The sequence below is a fragment of the Accipiter gentilis genome, chromosome 3 (assembly GCF_929443795.1).
Source record: "Accipiter gentilis chromosome 3, bAccGen1.1, whole genome shotgun sequence".
NCBI classification, from domain to species: Eukaryota; Metazoa; Chordata; class Aves; order Accipitriformes; family Accipitridae; genus Astur; species Astur gentilis.
Window position 1 is genome coordinate 36138367 of NC_064882.1, and position 25825 is coordinate 36164191.

General features: G+C 38.6%; 1 protein-coding gene across 5 annotated transcripts in view; it reads left to right on the forward strand.

Annotated features, from left to right (window-relative positions):
* The window catches only part of SORCS2 (sortilin related VPS10 domain containing receptor 2), a 573033-nt gene that overhangs the window by 164651 nt on the left and 382557 nt on the right, over positions 1-25825 (forward strand). For all 5 annotated transcript variants that reach the window (XM_049793559.1, XM_049793588.1, XM_049793578.1 and 2 more), the window contains exon 2: positions 22823-22890. In XM_049793559.1, the coding sequence (XP_049649516.1) occupies positions 22823-22890 (68 nt within the window). The remainder of the gene's footprint in view (positions 1-22822; positions 22891-25825) is intronic.

Genomic DNA, 25825 nt, shown 5'->3' on the forward strand with positions numbered 1-25825 from the left:
GCAGTCTGAGCCTGATGTGCCGCCTGTATGCAATGCCATTAAATGAAACCAACTACAGTTGAAGCACAACTAGGCTCATTGCAGAATACTTTGGTTTTCTCTCTTAGCTTTAATTTTTTTAGGAAATTTTACTATTATTTTGAGCTTTTTCCTATTTCTTTCTTCTTTTCCACAGTGGGAGAAGAGGATTACAGTAAAGTGAGTTTCTCCTTCACATGATCAGCAACACAATTTGCCATTTTAAGGGCAATGTTTGTAGTCTAGCAACGTGTTAGATACGTTCATAAAAGAACAGAATGCTTGGAAATATGGCTTTCCGCCAAAAGAAAAAATAGCAGAAGTGCATATTATACTGACTTTTGTGAGGAAAATCTGGCTGTAAATTGGTGCGAATTATTTGCACAATTTTAAGAACTGTTTAATAATTTACAGCTAGCCAACACTCTCACTTGCAAATCCTGTTCAGCTGCAATGAAGCATCATTTCAACAGATTGTAATTTTACAGTCTGCAGAAGAAGTTGCTAGAAAGTCATCTCTGTGAGAGAGATGTCCATAGCTGGATCTCACCGGTGCAGATAATTTGTGTAAATTTTAAGGCTTATTCTTTACAAAATTAGTTCATTTTCTAGGCTGAAACTACAGCAACTATCAGAATGTTGTGTTAATGATATAAATTGGTCTTAAAGGATGATTAGTGGAAGGACTCCTTTTCATGATGCAGTGTACTACTGCAGAGTTACAACCATTAAGGGGAGACTTCTTGCTTTAATGTATCTGGCATTATCCTCTCGGAGACAGGCTGTTGTTAGCTTTTTTCCTAATGTGACTTACAGCACTTTGTAGTTACCAGATGTTACAGCAGTAGACTAGATCATATTTGAGATTCTTTTAAAATATAATCTATAGGTATGCTGAATGGCTTGTGGACAGATAACACCTTACAAGGTTTTTTCTAAAGCCAGCAATGCTTTCTGTTTAAAGTGAAATGATCTGGTTCAGAGAGGGAGATGCAGCTTTAACAAGGTAGAGGGTTTTTGATATGTTCATGTAGAATCTAATGGGACTTATTCTGATGCATCACAATGGACTATATAAGTGATCACATTCATGTAACAGGAGATATTCATATAACACTGACTGAGTCTGTAGAGAAGAAAAGAGAATCAGACCAGCCAATTTTGGTTTTGTGGGAAGAATTTTATCCTAACTGCAACTGCCAGTCTTATTCTTTCACACTGAGACATTCTTAAAAGCAGAAATTCATCAGTGTAATGAACATACAGTCATCCTTGTGGAGGCGAGAATTAGATGCTGAAATGAAGTGTCTGTTGTTTGGTTTTGGTTTTTTTTTTTGGTTTTGGGTTTTTTAAAAATAAAAAATAGCCCATGACACCTCTGATATTTTATTTACAGAAGCGTGATCTCACAGCTTATCCAATTACACTTTAATACTATAAATAGATTTGAAATATGGGGTGCTTCGAAGGTGCTAGAGGCACGTAGGAGATAATTTTAAAAAATCTTCTGTGTGTTATAAAAGAAATCTTAGTTGAGCATCAATTAAATGGCACTCTTCTTTATTACATTAGAATTCAGTCACGTTTGAAGAATTGACTCCTGCACTAGGAATATCAGAATTAAAAAAACCTTGTCGCAATGCATTCTTTCTTTAATTCTAAATTGCACCTGCTCAATGATGTTCGCTAGCCCACGGTATGAATAGAACAAAAGTTGGTTTGGAACGAATTGCTGCTGTCTAGGTCAGCAACCCAGTTGTGCTTTAGAAAACGAGCTTTAGGGGTTGAGTCCCAACGTGGTGAATACTTGGTATGTGCCTGAGTGCTTTGCTGAATCATGGTTTCTGTACTGGAAGTACAGGCTTGGCTCCTAATTGACTCCCCTTTGGGCTGTCACAGATTGTTGGCTGGATGGGATTCCGATTCTGGGAACCCTGCACGCTTAGACTGAGCTTTTTTTGTTGAGGGAATGTCTTGTGCAGTAGGGAACTATGTGAACTTGCCTGTCCCTTCTGTGGCACAACTAATATATTAAACTCCTTTTGTTAAATAGAAGCCTGTGTTTCCATGCTTCCTAAAGGTCATGATTTCTGTCCCCTTTGAGCACCCTGCAGAGAGTGGTAGGGAAGGGTCATTTTAAGTTGATGATGAGTATTTGAGAAAGTCACCATTCAGGCTTGGAAAATGTTGCTCACGCAGCTGAACAAGTCCATGCTTGTAGCAGTGAGCTGTGGCCACTTGCTGCAGCTGTGTTGCTTTTCTTTAGTTTTTTTTTTTTTCCTTAAGCTATGGGTTCTTTTGCTCTGAAAGGTTCTGAGGTTTCTCTGTGTGTTTGTGTGCAGTTTAACAATAAAAATACTTTGTCAGTGGCTTTTGTTTTTTTTGATTAGCAACGTTGATTGAGACAGCGATTCATGACTTTTTTGGCCATTAGCCTCCATTGTGGTTTTCACAATACACCATTATTTTCTTTCTTCTTCATAGCGGGCTACTAGCCCAGACTCCTTCCACTTCTGCTGCAGCAGCAGGGTGGATTTAACAGAAATCTCTCCGGGCTCAAAAAGAAAAGTGACTCATGTCCTCTTGCTCATCCACTCATGTACATCTTAATGAAAAGAAGTTTGTTTAATCATTTTGTTATGAATGTAGGGTATAGATTCAGTCTTGTCTTTGCAGTCTGTTAATTTTTTCACTGAAGCGAATGTGTTCAAAACGTTATCTTAGAGCCAAGTGAGCGCTCAGGGCAGATCCCGCTCGCTCACCCCGCTGTAGCAGCCCTGCTGCCCGCTCTGGCTGCTCCACCTCATTGCGGTAGGAGATGTGAAAGACATGCTTCGCAGCTATAGCCCTGGTCGCTCTGGGAAACCAGGCACCCTAGCTAAAAATAGTCTCCTCTAAGTTAGCAGCTTTGCTTGTGAATACACAGGGATGAGAAGCTCATTTGGGTAATAAGAGATTCCCATGGTAGACTGGGAACCAGGGCTATCTGGGAAGAGACAGACAGGAGGAAAACAGAGATGACAAAGACATAGTGGTTTTAATCCTAGCATTGCCAGTCTTTGGAGTGGTTGATGTCGCATCCTTTAATTTTGCTAACCACTGTGTATTTTCTTAAGATCTCGGTCAAGGTCAGAATTTCATCCCACTAAATGCTTTACACGTGTATGAGAGAGCTTTTGTCTCAAAGACCATAAAGTTTTAGCAGACCAAGGACTCTGTGAGGAAAACAAAGAATTACTGTATCTTTACTCAGCTCATGGGGAGTTAAGGTGACGGGGACTTCCTTAAGAGGCTGAAAATTTACCATCAGAGGAACTCGATCTGAATTTTCCGTGTTCAGGATGTGAGCCTCCAGACCAGTTCCCCTCTTCTCCTTATTCCCTTTGACCTGGCTTCTTCCCCCTCCCTCTGCAAAGCTCTCTGTAAACCCCCCTTCTTTTCACTTGTGCAGCTGAACTGATCTCATCATGCTGCCACGGGGAATTCCGCTGCTGTGGGGTGAAGCTGTACTCATCAGTGTTTTATTCACCGGTGGAACCGGCTCACTTTGTCAGCTATGGAAGATTTTCAGTTAGATCATCAGTGGTACAAGAACAAAAATAAAGATGGGGGTTGGGAAATGCAATAGATAAAGGCTTAAGTGGTCAGAATTTAAATCTTAAATTGCCAATTGCGTGGCTGGCTAGAAAAAGGAAATGTAGGAAGAAAAAGGAGGCAGTAAACATGATGATTAAGTGGATCTTACTCAGAGTAAATTACAGCATTCCTGAATGAAACTCTTCTCTTTAACAGGGAAATCATTAAATGTTAAACTCACACTATTATTTGCGTTTCGTTGGGTAGACTTGCATGTGCAGAAATATCCATTTTAATTAGTGTTGAAAAAAAGTCTCGTGTACAGGGCACTGCCTGGTAGGTATTTTTATACTCTCTCTCAGTGAACTCATTTTATATGATGATGATTTCCTCTAATTTTTAATTAACATGTCTAAGTTAGAGTTGGGGAAAATGATCAGTGTTTCATTAACTGCCTCACACTTGGAGATCTATGCAAACCTAATTGATATGGTTGCTACAGGGTACTTTGTCAAACTGAGCCGTCCTGCCACTACCTTTCTCCCCTTGCTTTTCAGTTATATGAATTTGAGTGAAAGGCATACTGCAATAGCATACAGTTTTACCTCTCAAGTGACAGCATATGATGTGGCATTGTATTTCAATGCAACATTTCATCCAAAATATTTCAAAACATTTTATAGACTCTGTATTGGAAGATCACTTGTTTATCACTGGTATATAGTGCCCCCCCCTTTGCAAAGCGTGTATATAACAGTGCTTAGGAAAACAAGCAAGAGTATTTCTTGCTCCTCCTCTGGGGAAAATTATTGGCTCAACTCTTAAGCATCACAATTAAAAATATACTTGCTAGTCTATAACAAATACCCCTAAATTCATAATGTTTGCTATAACAAGTTATTAAAGCCTGTTGTTGATATTTACTGATTTATTTAACTATATATACAAAAGAATTATAGTATGTCACTGGAAAAAATGGTTGAGATGTGTGAAGGCAGGATGGTCTAGGGGTAAAGGTGGAGTACTTCTAAGGCCTCGGCTCAGGTCCCAGCTCTGCCACTAACCTGGTTAATGACTGGGACCAAATCACTGCATACAGCTATTGGTGTACTAAAGAAAGTAATTTTGGGAGAGGAAGAGACTGGTTTTAGTCATAATCATTAGTAAGTAAGTATATTCATATTAAATATTTTTCAAGGGGCTTAGGTTAAGCTTTAGTTATTGTAGCTATAGGGTTTCTGTTGTGATACTGTGATAATGGGAAAGGATATGGAAACAGCAAAGGTAGAAAAGAGCTGAAACCTAGCAATGTTAACCTAGCAGTACTCTGCCCATGAATTATGCCATGAAACTGAGTTAGAGATTGTAAAGTCTGAGTAGAAATGCTATCTCTGAACTTGCTTTATCTCAGGAAAAACAAGACTTTTTACTGTCTGCTTATAGTGAGAAGAGCTAACTGCAATAGCAATAGTAGAGCTGGTACATTATAAATTGTTCAAATATATTTTTATGAAGTCATTATTAAAAGGAGAGAAAAAAATTGTTTTCTTCACAAAGTGGTGAAAATGGTTACGATATTAAAATATACTTAGTTTCCTCTAAAGTTTTGGAGTCAGAAATTTGACAAAGAAATCTTTTGTCTTAAAATATGATAGTCACACGAGATATTAAGACACATGAGATTAAATTAAAAGCAGTTCATGTAACATAGAACTGCAGAATAAGTGAGGTTGGAAGGGACATCTGAAGGTCATCTGGCCCACCTTCCTGCTCAAAGCAGGGCTTATATCAAACGTGAGATGAAGTTGTTAAGGGCCTGGTCCAGGCACATTTTGAGATCTCTAAGGATAGAGATTCCTCAGCCTCACTGGGTGACCTGTCCTAGTACTCAACTACTCTCATGGTGACAATATTTTTCCTTTAATATCCCACTGGAATTTACCCTCCAGCTTGTGGGTTTTCTTCTCTTGTTCTCAGACTCTGCGAAGAGTCTATCTCTTTCTTCTCTTCAGGTAGTGGAAGATGCTGCCTTAGTCTTCTCTTCACTAGACAAATGGAGCTCCCTTACTTTTCCTTATCTGTCATGTGCTTCAGCTCTCTAACCATGATCCCCTACTGGACTCACTCCAGTCTGTCAATCTTTGTTGCCGCAGGATCCCCAAAATGGACATAGTATCCAGATTTTGTATGTAGTTGTAGATAGGGAGTTGCTGAATGATAAATATGAATGGTGGGATCCCTACAACTACCTGGATGTAAGGGGACTTAGTTTATATGCCAAACTTGCCATGAGAAGCTGAATGCAACCTGGAAGGACAAGTTACATAAATCTTTGCCTTTGCACTTTCAGTTCTGAGAAAAAAGTTCTGTATTTCAGTTCTGAGAAAAAAAGGATAGGATAGAAACCCAGTTTGAAAGAAGAGAGGAGGATAGAGAGTGCTTGGTTATAGTGGTAATATTAAGTACAAATTCTAAAGCTTCATTTTCCTGGTGAGATGACGAAGAAGCGAGTTATGGAGAGATGAGTGAGAGTCTGTCTTTTGATTGGAGCAAGCACATCACAAGCCCTCAAGCTATCTGAAACATAGGAGCCACTTTAGTGCTAAGGATGATATAATGCAGTGAACACTTTCCTTTAACTGTTTCCAGTTCTGCAAGTAGGAATGTAACCCATTGCATTATGAGAATAAAATTTATTTTTCCTTGTAGGCTTTTTAGTGTTGGGTAAATATGACAGTCAGAACACATGGTGTTTCCTTAAAAGCTGTGAATTCAAATGATGGCTTAGTGCTGAAAAATTATCTTGGGTGTTTACAATCCAAGGCAGGTCTGTCAGCTGCAGAAGTCAGAGCGTGTTTTCCACCAGCTAGAATAGTCCATTTGGGGTAAGTGCCAGAAAAAAAAAAAAAAAAAAAAAAAAAAAATCTCCCTTGGGGAAGCAGTGGGGACTTCATTCACAATTTTGTGAAAACTCATTACCTTCTTTTCTAGGCTTCAGTTCTGAATCCAGTGATAGTCAGTATTTCCATATTTTCAATCACTGATATGGACACTGACGTGAGTTTTGCTGTTAAGTTTGTAGATGGCACAAAAATTGCTAAAATAATGAAGGTTGTTGCAAAGATTATCTGAAATGGCTGATTAGATGATGAACTTCCAGCAAAATTCATTTTAATACAGCCAGATAAAAAGCTGTACATTGGGAAGTAAAAAAAAAAAAAAAAAAAAAAAAAGGATATAAGACTCTCAGGGTGGAAGGCTGCTTTGGGAAGTAGCAAGCCTGAAGTCAATGTAAGGTTGTTGGGAGGGCAACTTGCTCAACATGTACTTAAACTGAATTGGTATGGCAAAGAGGGCTCATGTTGTTTGTCTTGATGCTGGAATTCCTATCTGTATTTGTGAACTGAACTTGGAAGATTGTTGGTTTTGTTTTTGTCGTCGCCCCCCCCCCTTCCCTCCTCCTCTCCTTGTCTCCAGCTGCAGACTTTTTCTTGACAAACTTGCTCTTTCTTCTGCAGAAAATCAGTTGGGTTCTACTGGCAATTAGCCCAGGGAAGCAGAGACTAATTAGAATAATTATTGCTGGAGGTGTAGGTGGAGGTCTACAAAGCCTGAGGATAAACAAGAGGAGATAGATTAGAAACAGCTCTTTGGAGTCTCAGAGATGAATAATGTCTGGCTTGGAAAGTTCTTGGATTCTTGGGGAGAACCTGGTGGCGTGGATGAAAAAATGCTGATTATTTTTGTATGTATCTGCATTCATTTAATCCCCCTTCTGCATGCCCTGATTTTATTAGGCATGTTTGCCAAGTGATTTTTCCCTTTTAGGGAAAGAACAAAATTTTTAGCATAGCTCTCCAACAGCAGCATTATGCTGGCTTATCCCAGAATCGCTACTCATGGAAACCTGTGATGAGGTTCCTGTAAGCTGATTGTGGGCTGTCCATAAAGGGTATATCGAGTATAAGTTGGAAAATTAACTTGCCTTTGCCTCTGATAGCTGCTGCTGTTTAGATCTGGTACCCTCACCTCAGAAGTGCCCTCAATTTTAGAGGACATACTCTGAAGATAAGGGGTGAGGCGTGGGGAGAGGACCCATAAAAAATGATCCAGATGCTGGAAAATAAGCTTTATGAGGTGAGTTGTAGGCAGGCCAGTCATTAATCTTATCAAAGAGAAAAGGTCAAGAGGTAATGTGATTGCTGTGCGTAAGTACTTACATATGGAGAATATATTTGTCAGCAGGGGCCTTTTAATCTCTTATACAAGGACGTGGCAAGATCCCATAGCTAAAGATCGAAGGTAGACAAATTTAGTCTAGAAATAAGTTGTCATTACCTGGCTGTCCACATAAATAAATACTGGGACTCTTTACTAGGGGAAGATGTAGGAGCTGTATGTTTTTTGAAATGTAGGTAGCTGTATTTGACCAATGATGTGCTTTAAGCATGTTTCTGAGTTATCTGTTTTTAGGTCTGGAAGCAAAGGAGGAGAGGAAGCTGGACAGGAAGGACCAGGCGATCCCTTCTAGCTTTAGACTTGGTGTCTGAGATGCCTTCAGTTTATTCCTTTCATTTGAAGGCCATTTAATTGTTTTTGTTTGGGTGTTCGTAATGGCTGCAAATCTCAAGCAAGATTGTAATTATCTAACACTTCAGAGCATCAATGTGCAGGAGGTCAGGAGAGATCCATTTTCCTCCTTGACACATCCCTGGCTCTAGTTGCAGTCCCCCCGGCCCAAGTTCACCCCCCAGCCAGCGTACGTTCCTTCAGGGAGTGGAGGAGAGCCACAGCCTGGGATGAGACAGTGCCTGAGATAACGGGTGCAAGGAACTTAGATCTTTGGCTTACCACCTCTTTATAAAGAGAGCCTTTTTAGGAAATATGATTGTGTTTTGTGCTTTATGAGGGCCGTTTCTACTACCCAGTATTGTTGCTGCCTCATTGCTCCATCAAGAGACCATGTTCTCCTTACCCCTGTGTCACAGGCAAACAGTCTTGACTGTGGGAATTTTGTTCCTGTCCCCCCTTTCCCAACATAAGAGCAAAATATCAAATTAATAATTTAGAATAAATCAGAATATCATGCCTGTTTCTGATGCATAAGCCTTCAGGAACAATCAGGATCTTACTCAAAATACAAATAATATTAGGGTAAGTTAGACCACAGGTACATCTTAGGAGCTAGAACCTACATTTTAGTGAATCTAAAAGCTAGACTACAAAATGCCTTACAAGCTGAGATGCCTAAGTACAGAAACCATACACTTTACAGTAAAAATAAACCACCACTGGGAAGCAAAATGTTTTATTTTTGTAGAACCAGGTATTCTTGTGTTTTGGTTTTTAAATTTTCTTCAATTTCTTTTTAGTTTAGGAAAGAATTACCTGGTCTACCACTCTAGTAAACATGTACCTTATAGCCTTTATCCACTTCGATTCATTATGAATTTAAGCAGAAAGCATTTAGCTTTTGTGATCATTGTCTTCCATTACCTGCTATGAGGACTGTTATACTTTATTGTATTGAACTTTACTGGAATTAAGGTTGCAGTTGCAATTCCTTTAAGAAATATCTATTTCCATGGATTTGTAGCTCAATACTAACCATTCTGGATAGGACACATTTAGCTACAGGCAGATATTTAATTTTTTATTTCTGTCCTTTTCCTTTGGTGTCAAAAATAAAATTTTAAACAGCATAATCTTCTGAAACTATAAAATAAACAGATTGTCTTGGAGACTTACTGATTTCCCCCCGCTGTTTGCTTTTGTCCGTTTCCCTACACTCACGTAGCTGAAGTGGGATGGACCCTTTCCTCTAGTCTGTCTGTGTGAAATAACCATGAGAGTCACTGCAAAGCTGAATGGTAATTAATAATTGAAGAGCGATCCAGAGGAATGTATCTATAATGCATTGATTTGAGGCGGGGGGGAGGAGTACATAAGTTGCTTTTTCTTTGTTTTAAAGAAAAGAAAGACTTAGCAGCTCATTTTTATTTTAGACATAGATCCATTTTACAAACTTCAGACTAACCTTCTTATTAGAAATAACTCCACTCCTAGGTACGGTGAGTTAGGTATTCAGTTTGCAGATCTCTCGGTCCTTGTTCATATTAGCCTGTCACACACAGCCACAGACCGTTAGTATTCTTTGCTCTGAGAAAATAAAAGGAAAAAGGAAGGACAAGCCGTAGTACCAGGGTACTAAAACCAAAACAAAGACTTGCCTGAGCTGTGATCAGAGACCCTGCACATTTCCCTAAGCTATTTCTCTTAAGGCACTGAGGAGTCAATATTTTTTAGGGACTGACAGTTCTCCAAACAGCTTAACCCACTGAGAAAATGGACACTGCTTGAGTTGGATGGGAACCAGAGAACTGAACTGACGTGTTTGAGCATCCATTTCCCCCTTCCTCATTGATACATTTCTCTAGAAGCACATTTACTGCCTTTTCATTTTATTCATAGGGAATTCACGTTATTTTTAGGTATCTGATGATTCCTATTTTTTTCACTGTAATCCTCTATGTCCTTTACATCAATACTGTGGACCTCTTCCTTCTTTTGTTACAAAATTTTTTGAACATTGTCCTGTTGTGCCTTAGTTAATTAGTACAGCTGATTAAGAGCAGTATGTGTTATGTCTCCTTCCTGAGAAATGCGCTTCAGGCTGCTTGTGTCATGACTTGGGGAAGGGAGAGGGAAGCTACAAAAAATACCACTTCAGGTAAATTGCTGTCTATGTGTTGTCACAGAGATTAAAGGATGCTTTCACCTTCTCTGGAGCAGGGAATATGGAGGGGACTTGATTTCTTTCCCTGCTGATAGGCAATCAATGCCCTTGAAATTGCATAGGTTTCTGTGGGTACCTCCCTGTGCTGGGAGGTTTGTGAATATAGGTAGGAAATATCTGGACTGAGTTAATGTCTCCCAGCACTGAACTTTATTATTTATAATTTCTTTCTTCATATAGCAGTAATAATGATGCTGCATTAATTAACTAATTCTGTAATGTGTTACATGTGCTCATTTTAAGTCTCTGAAAGAAAGCCTGAGCTATTTTGATCTCTATTTTTCCTGTATTGTGCATAAGAGTTTTGATTGGGATACCATTTACACTTTTGATCGTTGAAAACCAAGTTTTAGCTGAAAAAACCTTTTGTTTCCTTATTTTTGACACTGCTCTTCCTGAAGAAATGTCACTGTTCTCTTCTCAGTTGAAGAATTGGAAGGTAAAATAGAGGTTTTGTTTGTTCGGTGGTTTGTTGTTGGTTTTTTTTTTTGTAGGTTTTGTTGTTGTTATTTGGTTTTTGTTTTGGTTTGGGTTTTTTGCCTAAACCTTGATCAGCTCTTGACATGCTTCTGTCTTCAGGAGGTGGCTGAGTAATCCTGAATGGATGTTTTATTCATTTTATTGTGTCTACAAATTAAACTTCTACAAGCTATTTGTTGGGCTGGATTGAAAGCATCTTTTCCCTTCTAGTTGCTGTTGAAAAATACAGGCCTACTGCCCTATCTAAGAAGATAATGTGATTGGGAGAGTTTGGAATATTCTTTCTGTGCTTATGAAAAGATATTTTTTGTTCCAAAATGGGGAAATTAAAGGAGTTGAATGTTGTTTTGGATGTATGGGTGATACATTTTTCCTGTGGCCTTTAATCTTGTAAAATTCCTGCAAAATACAGTATTTTTAGAAAAGCAAATATATGTAGGTGATCATGGATTGACATAATAGGTCTGAAGTAATTTCCAGTAGTCTACCTCTGCTCACTTTCTCCTCTACATTGTGAGTGAAATTTTACTTTAAGAAATGTCTGTTTAGAGAGATCTTCAGAGCTGTAAGTTCCCACTATAGCATAAAAAAGCTTGCATCATTAAGTATAACCCTAGCTGTTCTCTTTGAGTAGTCTCATGTCTCTTGTAACTTGACTTTGAAAGTAACAAATTTGTACAACTATGTGCATTTTGTGGAAAATACAGTGTGGTTGTTTCTGCTGCACACAGAATGTATAAAACTTCTGCAAATACTGGTTTTATCAAAATTGGATCCTTCCCTTCATGAAGGAAACTTCAAGATCTGATTTACTTTTAATATGTTTAGAATGGGCTTAATCCAGATTCCCATTGGTTTAAACAGACTTTGGATCAGACTCAAAATAAATGCATGGGTATGGAAGGGTGAGGAGGGATCAAGAAAAACATGTGTTTGCTAACATCATCGAGCTGAAAAATTGTCATTGGGTTTGGGCTGTATCCTCTGCACTCTGGTTATTAGTGACTTTCTGTCATAGCATCAGTTAAACCCCAAACTCCAAACTCAAGAAAAACAATTTGCAAGAATTAAAAGGTTCAGATTTTTTTATTTTGTTTTGGGATAAGGTAATTTCCATAAGAAAAAGACTATTGACTTGTAAACGGAGAAGGCTATGCTGTAAGTTTCAGAAATAGAATATAAATAGAGACAGTCATTTACAATACAAATATAGAACAAACTCATTAGAAGAAAAGATTAGAAAATAAATAGCAGTTCTAGAGAGATGCTCGATATCATGAAGGACAAGAGTGAATGTTATGTACACTGCACAGAAGTTTTAACTGTTTTAAGTTCTGTAATAAAGTACCTTGGTATGAAACACATCATAGTGATACATGCCATTTTGAAGAAATGAATTGTGGTTTTTTAGTAGTTACAAAAACTAGTCTGCTGTACCTTCTGAGATGGTATATAATTGCATAAGTTTCTTCTAACTCTTTCCTCAGATTTCCATTTATTCCTTGGCAGAAAGGGAGGTAAGGGGAACAATTAATTTTTCCCCATATTGAAAATGTTGACTTTTTGGCACAGTTCATATTAAGTGTCAGTTAGGACATCTGTGGTACAGAAGCACGTAACTGTACGTGAGACCTCCTAGCTCTGCCAAGTGCTGGTGCATTGCTCTAAGTCATGGGTACCTGTGTTAGGATAAGTGGTCTTGAATGAATGCAAGACTTGAGTCTGGGAGCATCATGCATTGGAAAAGAAGATCCGTAAGGTTAGTGGCACACAGAATTTATGTTGTGTTGGTTTGTCATCTTTTTATATGCTGTTTTCTGTTCTGCCTGGTTTAAGCATGGATTCATCCAGTCTTTCTGAGAGAGTCAAGCTGGAAATGTAAGTCCTCAGCATGATAAATAAATATAAAAAAAAGAGTACTTCCAAAGGACTATTCAGATCTAGTTAGGCAAAACTGATCTCCAGAGGTATCTGTCTCTGACCCTATTGGCGGTACATCCTAAAGTTAGGTGGAATAAATCAGAGTGATACATCTCTGCCTCCATTTCCCAACAGTAAAATAGACAGTACTACTACCTTATGTTAAGGGGATGCGAGAAGCCTGAAATTACTGCATTTCTACAGAAAAGAGCCATGAGAATATGTAAGTGTTAGAGATAAATGTTAGAAGTCTTCTAGGCATGAATTAAAAGTATTTTCCTTCTAAGTCTTGTGCTGCTTAACTGTTGTACCTGTCCTTATATCTATGAAGACAGAAAAGAGTAATTCTCGTAACACGAAGAAAGAAGTTCTTAACATATTTCTAAAACAATCTGGGATCACAGGGGAGAGACCAAGCATGAAAAACATCAGTCTCTAAGGGGGAGAATTTCACATTAATAGTTTGTTACTGAAACTGCTTTGTAGCCCTAGCTATAGCCTGCTAAATGCTGACATACAAAAACTGTCTCCAAAGAATCTGTTGAATGCCTAAGTCTTTGCTGGAGTAAAATAAAGAAATACAGACCTCATTTATCAAGGCCTACAATCTTTTCCTGCTTGTATCTACTTGATCTGAAGGTCATTTAAAATGTATTAGAGGTTTAAGATTGGAATGCGAGCCTAATTTGAAACCTGGCTCTAAGATGACCGATTGTGTTAATATTCTTCATACTGGTTAAACTAAAGCTTAGTGTCTGTGTGACAGGACTGCATTAGCTAGGGATCCAAAATGGTGTGGCATTGCCTGGTGAAATAGCTGTTTCTTTTCACAGATAATGCTGTATAATTCCACTTAAATTTAATGGCCCCATGGCTTTTAAAGTAATGAACACCTAGGGCAGAGGCTGGGTGAGGAAATACAAAGAGCTGGCGAAAACTCAGTGCTCGCAGATTGGAAACATCCTGGTTTGGATTTGGACTGAATGTGGAGAACTCTCCAGCACTCCCCTGGCCCCTTCCAATGTTTTCTCTGACATATTTGGCCCCTGACCAATTTTCCCAACTGCTCCCAAGTCCTTTCTAATAGTCTCCTAACCCAGTTGGATGTTCCCTTGGCTCCTTTATGCCCTTTCCATTGGCACAGGTGTGAAGTTCTGCTGCTTCAGGGATAATGCTGAAGATAAATGTGCTTTCATCCTTCTTCCTCTCAAAGGGGGTCATTCCCAGTATTTTACAGTAGCCGAATTCTGTTAATGTCATTTGAGGTGTTCCAAATTGATTCTGAATGTGGCCACAGGGAGCAGGCGGGGTTCGCATTTGAGTGGGAATGGTCCCCTTTCACGCCATACTGGGGGCACTGTGCTGGCACTTCTGCTGAAATTAATTATTTTAGCTAGATAAGTAGGGACAAAACAGTTAAAATGAAAGGCAGATGGAGAGAGACCAACTTCTGCCCAGTAAAAGGACAACGACAGGGTTGCATTGGGCCTGGTCTGGCCCAGTGCGAAGCTGCAGAGCCAATGGTCCTTGTTCGGAGAGGGACCCAGGCCCACCCCTCCGGTGGGTGATCATGCTGGGAGACCAGAGGGCTTTTTTAGACAGCACTCGGAGTAACATGCCCAGATCTGTTTCGTGTTATTCCTGTTTTGCTAGGCAACCTCCTGACTTTTGCTGGGGTTTTTGTTTTGTTTCTTTTTTGCTTTTTTTTCTCTCACTCTGTTTTTGTGTCATTGTCCAGGCCAGACTTCGTCTTTGGAATACGGGGTGTTAAAGTACCCCTGAGCATCTGTTCAATGCAACACGCATGCTCCAGATCACAAAAGGTGCAAAATGAGTTTTGCATCTGCCTCTGCTATGTCTCTGGTCTTCTGACTAAAATATTAATCAGCATCCCTCTGTCACTAGAATAGAACTGCCTTGATCTTTAGTGTGTTTGTCCTGGCAGCACGCCTTTCAGGTGGGAGTGTGCTGTTGTCCCATTCTGTAGATCCTGTGGCCATGTTTATCTTTGTCATTTGTAAAGAACAAGTTCAGGTACCTACAATATTCAGGAAATAAAAAGTCCAGTCCTTATTCATGATAAGAAGGATATTAAACATTGTGACTCTATGGCTGATCTTGATGCAGTGTCATAGTCCTTGCTCCCATATACAGTCTTATAAAGTCTCTTTATGATAGGCAATTAGGTCCTATTTGAACACCGTAAGCCATTTGCAGAGATAATTAAATGTAATTTTGAGGTCAGTGTAGGTTGATGCAACCTCTGATAAATATGATATTATCTGGTACAATGATATTTAATCCTGTGGTTTGGGTGAAGACAGAGCAGCTGTGAGGGGGAGTAAGCGCTATGAACATATCTGCCAACAGCCCTGCGTCAAATGAACAGTCTTCCCAGCTTGTGGTATCCTCTACAGATGTTTCCATATGTCTTGCATAATAATTTCTTTTTTGAAATAGAGAGTGTAATTATTTTTAAATGGTACTGTTAAAAAAAAAAAAAGCTCTGGCTTTGAAAAAGGATTTAGTGATGCAGATTGGAAGCTCACTTTCAATTTTTATATTTTACTATTGGGCAGTAACACTGCATGACAGACTGGGAGTATTTCACAAACAACACTTGGAATTTGATCTTTCTTTTCTGGTAGTAAATAGCTGTATAACATTGATGACCAAGGTGAACTTCCTCTCCGTAATATTGGATTCCTGAAATACTTGGAAGAAGGTAAAGATGTTTTACATATGTCTTCTGTGGATGTCAGCTCTGCTTCCTCTTGAATTTTCATTGGAATGGAAAAGAATATTCAGACAATAGGTTTGCTTCTGCAGGAAGGATTGTTAATTCAATTTAGAATACATTATTAGAGGAGATAAGTAAAGCTAGTCTATATTTCAAAAAAATTTACAATTAGGATTCAAGCCAGACTAGGAAAAAAATATTCTTGCTTCATGCTTTAGAACTGTATTCTCTTGGCATGTTCACTGATGTGGTTTTAAGAGCTTATTAAATGCTATGTTAAATATTTAAACCTAAAAAATATTCTGCTTCTATAGAAAAAGGCAATGGCAGAAAACAAGATTTTTGTGTCAGAGATGTCATTGGTTTGGGCTCTTTGAAAAAGAACAGGAAGTTTAATTGAACAAGTAGTTAAAATGTTAGACACTGTTTCCCAAGCTGCAGATTCAATCTAGAATTTTGGATCCTTTAATCCTGTGGCCTTCAAACTGAGTTCCTGTTTGCTTGAGCGAGCTCTGCATCTGCAGCTTGCCCAGAAATCTCAGAGCTGCATCTAATAATTATAGAAATGAGCAGCAACATGAATATGTTAGAGTAGCAGCAGTTCACAAATTGGTTGACCAATTTTACATATGCTTTGATTTTTGAGGACTGCCTATTAAAAGTTACAAACATAATAGTCTCTACTGTTGTGCTGATGGGTCAGCCAGTACCACCTAGAAGCCTGAGCTTATCCAAGCAGCCAACTGCTAAAAACTGGAGTAACAACAGCCCAGCTGCCTGAGTTGCAAACTACTGAAGGCTGGAAAATATATTTGGGAAGCATCTTTATTTATATGCTTCCCCCACTCTTATACTTTTGTATTTTTTGTTTGACACTTTTCTAGATGGACCTGTGGTATGAAGTGGTATGGCTACTTCAGCCATATGGCTGTCTATGTCTCTGTTAAATACAATTGAAATCAGTCAGTAGATTTAGAATTATAAGGTAGGGATGAGCAGCCAAAACCATATATATACAGTGTACATGCAGTGCCATCACATAAACATAATTTTCTTAAGAGCTTGCACTGAAAATCTGACATCAGTTGATGATGTGAAGACTTCTCTCTTTCTGAACTTGGACTGTAGGCTCCTGAAGGCAGTAGGTGTTCTTTTTGTTCTGTGTTTGTAGAGTGCTAACAGAATATAATCCTGTTCTGCGCTATATAGTGGATTAAATATATTGGATATCTTAAAGTTACTCTTCTGTATAAATGTTTGCAGGATCAGTGTGTATAGTACTATATTTAAAATAATTTTGAATCAGGAAGGAATCACAGCCACCACTTTCAAGACTATGCACTTATTCAGCTCTTGTAGATAGAAATACCTCTTAGAGAATAGGAATTGAGCCATTACTGTGTCTTGCCTTGAATTATGAATAAATCCACTGTACAGAATTATTACTAATGCTTAAGACAAGTGTACTGGTCCAGTCAGTGACTTCAGACACGGTATGTTCTCTCTTCTCCCAATACAATTTCGTTGGAAGAACTATAAATCTAATTCTTTTAAGTCTTTCATGTTAAGTCAGGGATTGGTTTTATGAACTTTACCACCAGAGAGGAGTAGAAGCTTATACAGTGAATTCTTAATAGCTTTAGTAATGGTATAAATGTTGTCTTTTTCACCTTTCATCATAACACTGCAACAGAGTAAACCTAAATGCTCTTTTTCCGTTTACAGTTCTCCCAGTGTAATCAAATTATTACGAAGTTGTTAATAGTATTATGGCGGTTGGTCCATATAATAGACTTGTGGTAATATACCTTCATGTTAATAATTTCTTGGTTTTTACTTTTCTCTTAAGAGTCTTTGTTTTAAATAATGAATGTAAAAACTAATATCGACCTTAGCGTGGTGATGATTGAAGAGCCTGCTGCTGCAAAAGTGGACATGGCTTGAGGGATTGGAGCAGTAGGTGGTTGCCTGTAATTTGTTAGGGAGTTTTTTGATTATTAGTTGTAAATAAAGTTTTGGAAGTACAGGGGGTGGTGGTGACGAATTAGTAGTCTGTGCCTAGAACACCTTGATCTGCCTGAAATAGTTACAGTTTATAGTGAAATAGTTTAATAGCTGAAAAGGTGAGTTAGGCTGTGTTCTTGAACAAAACAGCAGCTTCCGTTGCAGTCATACAGAGTATTAAGTGCCTGTTCAAGTGACTCTCATAAACACTTCTCTTGATTTCAGTGGGTTCATTCACATGAATTAAATTAAGCAGATGCTAAAAAGTTTGCAGAAACTGGAGTCTGTCTAAGCAGTATATTTTCCTGGTAGCTCTGGCTGCCCAGAAGTATTTATAGTGTGCCCTCACCTTCTAATAAACTTGGGAAAACACAAAAACTTGCAATCATACTTGCAATTATGCGTTTGAAAGTATGAGTCTTTTGCTATTAAATTTCCAAATAGATGCCAAAAAAAATAATAACTTCAAATCACAAATGGCAGGGGTCAAATAAAGCTTAATCCGTAAGAGTCTCCATGTAGATAGAAAAAGAGAGATCTCTGTTAAGAATGGTCCATGAAAGAAAACATCATGGAGGGAGCGGGGGGGGGGAGACACGACAATTTTTTCCATAAGTCAATGTTTATCAAAAAGTGAATGATCTTAGCAAATCCTTCAAAGAAAAAGGAAAAACCCCAAAGATAAAATATAAACACCAGGGCAAGTGATTGATCTAGAATTCGTTCCTTTTTCCTTTCTCGCCCCTATTAGCTGACAAGGTGATGAAAAGAGAGGATTAAAATGGGCTTCTTTAAAGCCAAAATTTTATTAGGAAATGATTAAAAGCACATTGTATCTCTTAAAGTTTTGCTCTTTTTGGTCCAGCCTTGCTACAAAGCATTTTTGGAAGAGAGCAAGAGAAAAGGAGAGGGGGAAAACGGAGATCATTCTAACTTTAATTATACATGTATCTGTGGAATTTTCCGTTTGTTTTCCCTGTCCGTCATCCACCAAAAACCCAGTGCACTTCTGAAGACAAGTCTACATCCAGAAAGGATTTTTGCGTCAGAAACTGCTACAACTCTTGTTTGGAGAACAGTTTTGAGCTGTAACTACCATAAAAGTAAAAATGTACCCAGGCAGGAACTAAGTTATGGAAGCAGGGGAATGGCATGGGGGAATCAAAATTCTCTCTGTGCACCTTCCACCCTCCCCCAAAAAAAGGTGGGGGCAGGATGAAAAAGTATAGGTAAAGAAATTTCTGAACTTCAAGGTCTTCCAGCCTAGACAAATTGACCAAAATTACAGTTATTGCTTCCACTGAAAACTTACTTACTTCCAATGCACATTGCATATAAGTTTTGGAATCCTAAGGGATTTATCTTCCATACCTTGTCCCATATGGAGAAATACTGGCCACCTTTGGCTATATGAAGAGGTCAAGGGCTTTAGTAAAGAAGCAGGTAATAGACCACTGATTTTGTGACAAAAGCTGGAAGTTTTCATTTCCTTTCTCCCCCCCCCTTTTTTTTTTAAATCTGTATGGTGTGACATGGTTGGTGTAATGCCTGTCATGTAGTATCCAAATAAAACAATTTTTTTGAAAGAAAAGGGTGAAAATATTGTCTCCTGAATTCTACACAGGGAACCTGGCAGGGAACTGGAGATACGATGCTTTGTTTATTGTAATGTTCCTGAAGTGAGGGGAAACTGCAGTGGTCTGCCATCTTGCTGCAAAGGGGCAGAAGGTGCTGGGATCAGAACAAGCAGGAGAAAGGTAATCAGAAAGCAGTGAGGTACAGTAAGGACTGCTCTTAAGAGAAGTCTGTGATGCTAAAATACTGAGCAAGGGAATCTGTACTAGACATCTATGTCTCTATTTTGGACCAAAATATGTATGTATTTTTACTTGTATTTACTTAAAACCTCCAAACAACCAAATTTCTGTGAAGAAGGAATGCCTAGGGACTTTTGTTTCAGGGCGATGAAAGCAGAAGGGATATATTTCTTAGGTATATTTGTCCAGAAGCACCATTAGGTATTCATAGATCCCTAGCATACAACAGAGAATTACTGTTGCCACCTCCATTGGCATACACTGGGGACTAACTCAAAGAACCATGGCTGAATTGAAGATGAAATGGTTTAAAAGGGTTTCACAAGTCTCCTCATAAAAAAAGGAGACTGGATGGACTAGGAGAATCTCTACGTAACCCTATAAATCCATCTTTAAATAAAGAATCTAGTAAATCCAGTTCTCTTCCATCGCCTGCATTTATTTTAGTTATAAAATAATAAGACAAAAAAGCTAAATTTATTTTAGCTATCCATGACTGATGGTAGTAGTATGAGCTGGTTAAGAATCATACCCTTGATCATTGCTCAGTTGCTGTTGTGCTTCAAGCCTCTCCCCATCTACAGGCCACCCAGGCGCTTTCCCTAGGACAGCTGTGTGTGTATGAACCATTGGCTTCAATCCAACCTGTAAAATGCTTGTAATTATGGAGTCCCATTGAAATGAAATCAGTAAAACAGGTCTCTGCTCTTAGAAATGATGCACAGAATCCAGAGATACTGAAGACCTTTATGTTTTTATTGTGAAATGATTTCTCCTGTTCTTTGCATCTGTTTGTTAATTGAGGAAAAATACCGTTATGGTTAGCAGGATCACTATTTAGCCTGAAAAGATGCCCACAATCCACAAGACAATGCTGTAAAATCTGTTAAATAGCTGACCTACATTTTTCGGATATTGGGATGAAATCCACTGGCATAGGTGAAACAGCAGTCAGACCCCTGGCAGCCTCCTACTTAACAAGACTCCTGCAACAGGACTCTCCTAACAGTGTTTAAGACTTCAAAGATAGCTCATTATGGCTTTGTTTTTCTTACTAAGTCGTTCTCCCTGCTTCTGAAATGCAAAATAAGGTCTTTTAATTTTTAAATGCATTTACCAGTCAGATTGGAAAATACTGACTTCTGTTTTTCAGAGCTGTGACTCAGATTAAGGCACCAATCCTGCAGCGTAAATAAGCCATTTTACTGCTTATGGCTGCTCCCCAGTACAGTTTGCAATTACCTGAAAGCCATTCATTTGAAGTGTGTGGAACAACAGCAGCTTTCTGATTTGGTGTGTGCATCCCCTAGATGAACTACAGCTAGCAAGCAGTACAGTGAGCCTACCCCTTGTTCCTGAAAGTCTTTAACACTTAAGACAGGTGCTGAGTTACAGAAATGGCTTATCTGGAAGGTGCTTTGTTGATGCTTCCATAGAGGTTAAGTTCCAAAACAGGTGGACTGAAGGTAACCCAGTAGGATCTTCTGTGTATGATAGTAACCAGTTTAATTCAGGAATGAAATATTGGGCTTACCCTGTGGCAAGGTGGCTCCAACACACATTGCTGAAAATCATCTGAATTTTAAAAGGTACAGCTTTAGGATGCACAGGGATGAAAAAAGTTGGCTAAGTTCAGGATTCAGTCTCTGGTTCTGTGTGAATGTAAGGAAACAAAGTGTAATCTCTTATATCTTTTGATACTTTCTATTTTATTTTCATGCACCAAATATGCATTCTTGTATGTCTTAAAAAAACCTCCCAGGTTGATTTTTGTGGCCTAAAAGGAATTTCAGTTCCTCAGAAAAGCACAGTCTGAAACTTTTTCCTTAATAATAGGAACCAATAGATGTTCCCAGTAGTGAAGTTTCTTTCTTTTTCTCCTTAATTGCAAGCACCAGCAGAAAGCTGTAGTTAAGACACTGACAATAGAATAAATAGCTGACCTGATGGAGTGTGCTTGGGCTGTAGCCAGGAATCTCATCAGTAGATACTCTCTCCTTTGGGAAATGGTTCTTCCTCTTGGCTTTGTAAGTCTTCGTAGTAACCTATTTAAAAGTAAAAGTTTGGTTATGGTTTGTTTTTTTTTTTTCTTGCTTACTTTATTTTAAACCAAGCCTTTATTTTTAAAAAATCATCAAATTCCAGCAAAGTGATCTGGTAGATTGTGGCTCTTTTGAGAATAGGAGAGAATAACACTATTTGTGAGTTATGGATTGGTTCTGCCTTTACTTATATCAATATACATCCAGGAATACGTGTTGTGAATTTATTAGGTTTAGATAACCCTGAATGAGACTGCTATTATAGCTCAGTTCTGTAAAACATTGCGTTATTTCCAAAGCACCATGTACCTAACACCCATGGTCTGCAATTCTGTTCTCTCAAAAGCTCCAGTGTACAGAGACTGCAGCATAAATACATCATCAGCATATTAATTATCTGAATAATCAAAGTGAATGCATACAGTTGCTGTTTGCTGGAGATTTCATCTGGTGGTCAGGAGCAGAGGAAGTGCCAGCTCAGTAACAGCATGCCTCAAACTGCTGGAGACTGATGTTGACCCCGCATTAAAGAAAGCCAACGGTTGTGCAAAGAACCAGAGGTTCTTCCCGTTCTACCTCTATGGGGTTGCTGTGGGAACGTGGGTGTAAGAACCACTACTATGGACTGGCAGCAAGCGAAGGAAATCTGGTTTAAATGATCTGAACTTAAACCATAGCACTCAGCTTGATACACCAGTCATGGACTAGTGCTTTATGTTGTTTGACCAGTGAATTTGTCGGATGTTGAGCGTATGGAAAGTGTTTCTTGCTGACTTTTCCCATAGGCTGAGATGTTTTGTGGATGAATTTTTTTTGTGTATTTTGTTGGCTGTTGGTGATGTAGATGAGTAATTTACAGAGCACAGAGCTGGTTCTTGAGGGAAGAAAAGATGATACTTCTAGGAACGAAAAATGGTAGACATGGAAGTTGCATTCCTGATCTTGCAGCGAAGACCAGAGCTCATTTTCTGCCTGACTTTGTTATCCGGATAATCAGTTAATCACCATTGTTTAACACTTTGGATTTTTTTTTCTGTAGATGTACAAGAGAGTTGCCTCCTAAATTTAAACTAGCAACAGATTGGTTCTTCCTGCTGAGAAAGTCATACAAATTGCTTGGGGGCTGTCATGTGGTGGGGGGATTTATGTGACTATTCCAACCCCACTGCTCATGTGAAACGGACAATCTTTCACAAAGTCACCAGGTTTGCAGAAAACTTCGAGTGCTGAAATCACTCTTCTCAGAAAGAGGAAGGAAAAAACACAGTCTGAAAGCAAAACTGGTAGCAGGTTAAAATAAAGTGAAATACAATTCAGATTTTCAGGAGCCTCACTTTTGCGTTTACCAGAATAATGCTGCCCATGGTCTACTTGTGTTTCCTATATCAGTTTACATGTATAAATGTATTTATTCTTGTTTTCTTTTTAGGTGATCCTGATCCTTACCAAGTATTATCATACTGACATGGGGAAAGTGCTGGAGAGCTCTTTGTGGAGGTAAGTTCTCTGCTTTTTCTATGACCACCTCCCCCACCCCATTCTTAGAACAGATCTGTCTCTTTTCCTTGTCCAAACTGCTGCTGAGTTGAGTTGGTAGCTGATTGTTGCTAATACAGCAAGATTATCCAGATTGTCATCAACTTTTACTCCTTCTCTTCCTTAAATGCAGTTCTTGCAGTTCAATAACAGAGTTTGAACTTAGTTTTAACAGTAGAGACAAACAATGATACAGAGTATAAGATACTTTCCTTAATGCCACTTTGAAAGGTGCCATTCTTTTCTTAGTATTTTTGCATCAAAGTTACTTAAAAACTTTGAAATACTTACTGTGTTGGGATGTGTCTGTTGGGAGTTCTTGCTGCTATTGAGTACTATATTGAGGTTAGTAAATAATCCTGATTTGGAAGCAGTCATGATTGTCTGGATGAAATGTAACACCAGTGTAGGTTATATTGTGTTTTATGACAACTGGGAATATGTAGTAATCCCAATAAATTTTAAATTGATTCTCATTCCCTTAACATTTGTGAATTAAGATATCAGTATACTTGTTGCCTGCGTGTGCACAAATTGCACACTCAGGTATATGTCAGCACAAAACCAGGGCTAGGGTAAGCCTATGTTATACTAAGCATACTGGTTATCTTCTCATGTGTTAATTTGGTTTTGCTAAGTGGGCGGCTTTTTGTGCGCTAATATTCTGTGTATCTTTATAAATCTTCCACCACAATTTTTTGCTAGACCCAGTATGTACACTTCAGAAGTGAAAGTATTTAACTGGTATTAATAAATATAATATTGCTCCAATGTTTTCTATGCTAGTTTTGCTGGGTTATCTGTAGCAGTAAAAATATTCTTGAAATATTCTGCTGGGATATCTAAATAATTGTTATATATGACAGGAGGCTTCTTTAAGGAGTATTACGTGAAGTTCTTAAGTAACCCATAAGCTTCAGGTCTAGAAACAAATGGGTTATACCTTGTGGCTTAGGCACCTGTAAACTTCACACTGTCCCGAGAGCTTGTATGGGGACTCATACTTGATCTGTGTGTGTACGGAGCTTTACAGAAAGAATCCAAGAAAAGGAGTGGGCAAGGGAATAGGGAGTGAGAAAAGCCTGTGACCAGGACGTGCTGCACAACAGCTTTGTCACTTGCTTTGAAGGAGGCTGCATTGTTTTAACCTTGTGGGATTTCTCATAATGACAGCGTATCTTTGCAATACCTTGTTTTCATACTAGTGGCTGAGTCGTCCAGTCTGGCCAGGGGCAGTGGTCCATGCAGCACAAGGGTATTTGCAAGTAAAAAAACCACCTTTTAGTCATAAAAAGGGTGTGTTCAGGAAAGAGAGTAAGATCAAATGGAGGCTGCTTAGTATTGGCTCAGGATTGGCATTTTTAGGGCTGTGATGGTTCATTTGTAATTATCCTTTAAACTTTTAAGATGCGAAATTAACTGCACATTTGTTTCGGTTTTAATTTTTGTCCAACATCTTGTGCAAAGACGACAACCAAATGGCAATCCAGATACTCCCATAATGGCGTAAGCACACATTGCTTTCCCGTTATATGCCCCTGGCCTATACAACATGTGCAATATGTTTCAAGTTTTGCTATCCATGCTTCAGTGTAATCTATCATAGAAGTCTTTTAAACTTATTCAGTTGGACTCTTCAAAATAAACTCTCTGCTCTTTCAAAATAAACATAAAACAGGCTTCAGATAATCTTGCTTTCTTTTGAGAATATAAACACTTTAAACAAGGTCATTCAGACCTTGCTGACAGCTGGTGTAAAGAAGAACTGGTGTGAACTGCATTCAAATATAATTGATGCTAGTGTGCATCATAGGGAAATCAGGTCCTTTTACTTACAACTAATAGATGTACCAGATGCTTTGGTTGTTTATAAACCTAGGATGGAAATGCTGAAAGGAAGCAAGTGGTTAAGATTAGCACTTGGGCCAGGGGTGGTAGCTGATCCATCCAAAGATACGTTCTGCTCTGGGCTCACCTCGTTCCTCTGCCTCCGCCCACTGTGGCGTAAAAGCAGCACATGTGGTTGTCATACTGGGGGAGTTACAAGGTGCCTGGATCTGGAAAACCACAAATGAGACCAACTGGTGCAAAAAAAAAAAAAAATCATATTTATTTATCTATCAAATTAGATAAAATAAATCAAATTTATTTATCAAATAGTGCCTCTCTCTGTTGAGATGTAGCTCGTTATTTGTACTAAATAAAATAAAAATAAATACTGAACGAAGCTGTCCGTGAAGTCAGGGAACTTTTATATTTTTCTCTGTGTAAAATCGTTGGGTGTAAATTGATGAAGCTCCATGTTTGCTGATGGAGCCAGAGTGTTGTACTCACATTGGCAGCCTGCCCAGAATGCACAGTGTACATATTTTTAAACTTATTTGATTCTCTTTTGCATTCTTCTCATTTGCATCAGAACACATATACAGTAAAACAGGTGTGAAAAATGGTATAGGGTTTTTTGCCAGCAGACAAAAGCCATTCATCTTTGTGAGGTTTCTGTGCCTTAGTGGGAATGGATCCTGTCTGGTTATTTCCTCAATCAGTCCAATGTTTTTTCTTCTTCCTATCTTGCCCAGCTAGATCATACCAGACACTTGATATTCTCTAAGTCTCTAAGTGCAAATAAACTTGTTTTATAACCTGATCAATCCCCACCATGTAAATTTTTAAATGTTGTTAATCTCACTTTTATCTTGCCAATCAGTAAATATTATCCTAGCTTGGCATTTATCAGTTCTTTCTTTTCTTCCTCTGAAACATATTTCCTCTTCATCTCTATCTTTTTCTCCTACCACTCAAAAGAATATTTTTTTTTTCCTTCCTTAGTGGAACAGGGATTGAGAAAGGAAGGGTGACTCAGTAGTCCAGTGATGCTTACTTGTTCTTAGCGGTC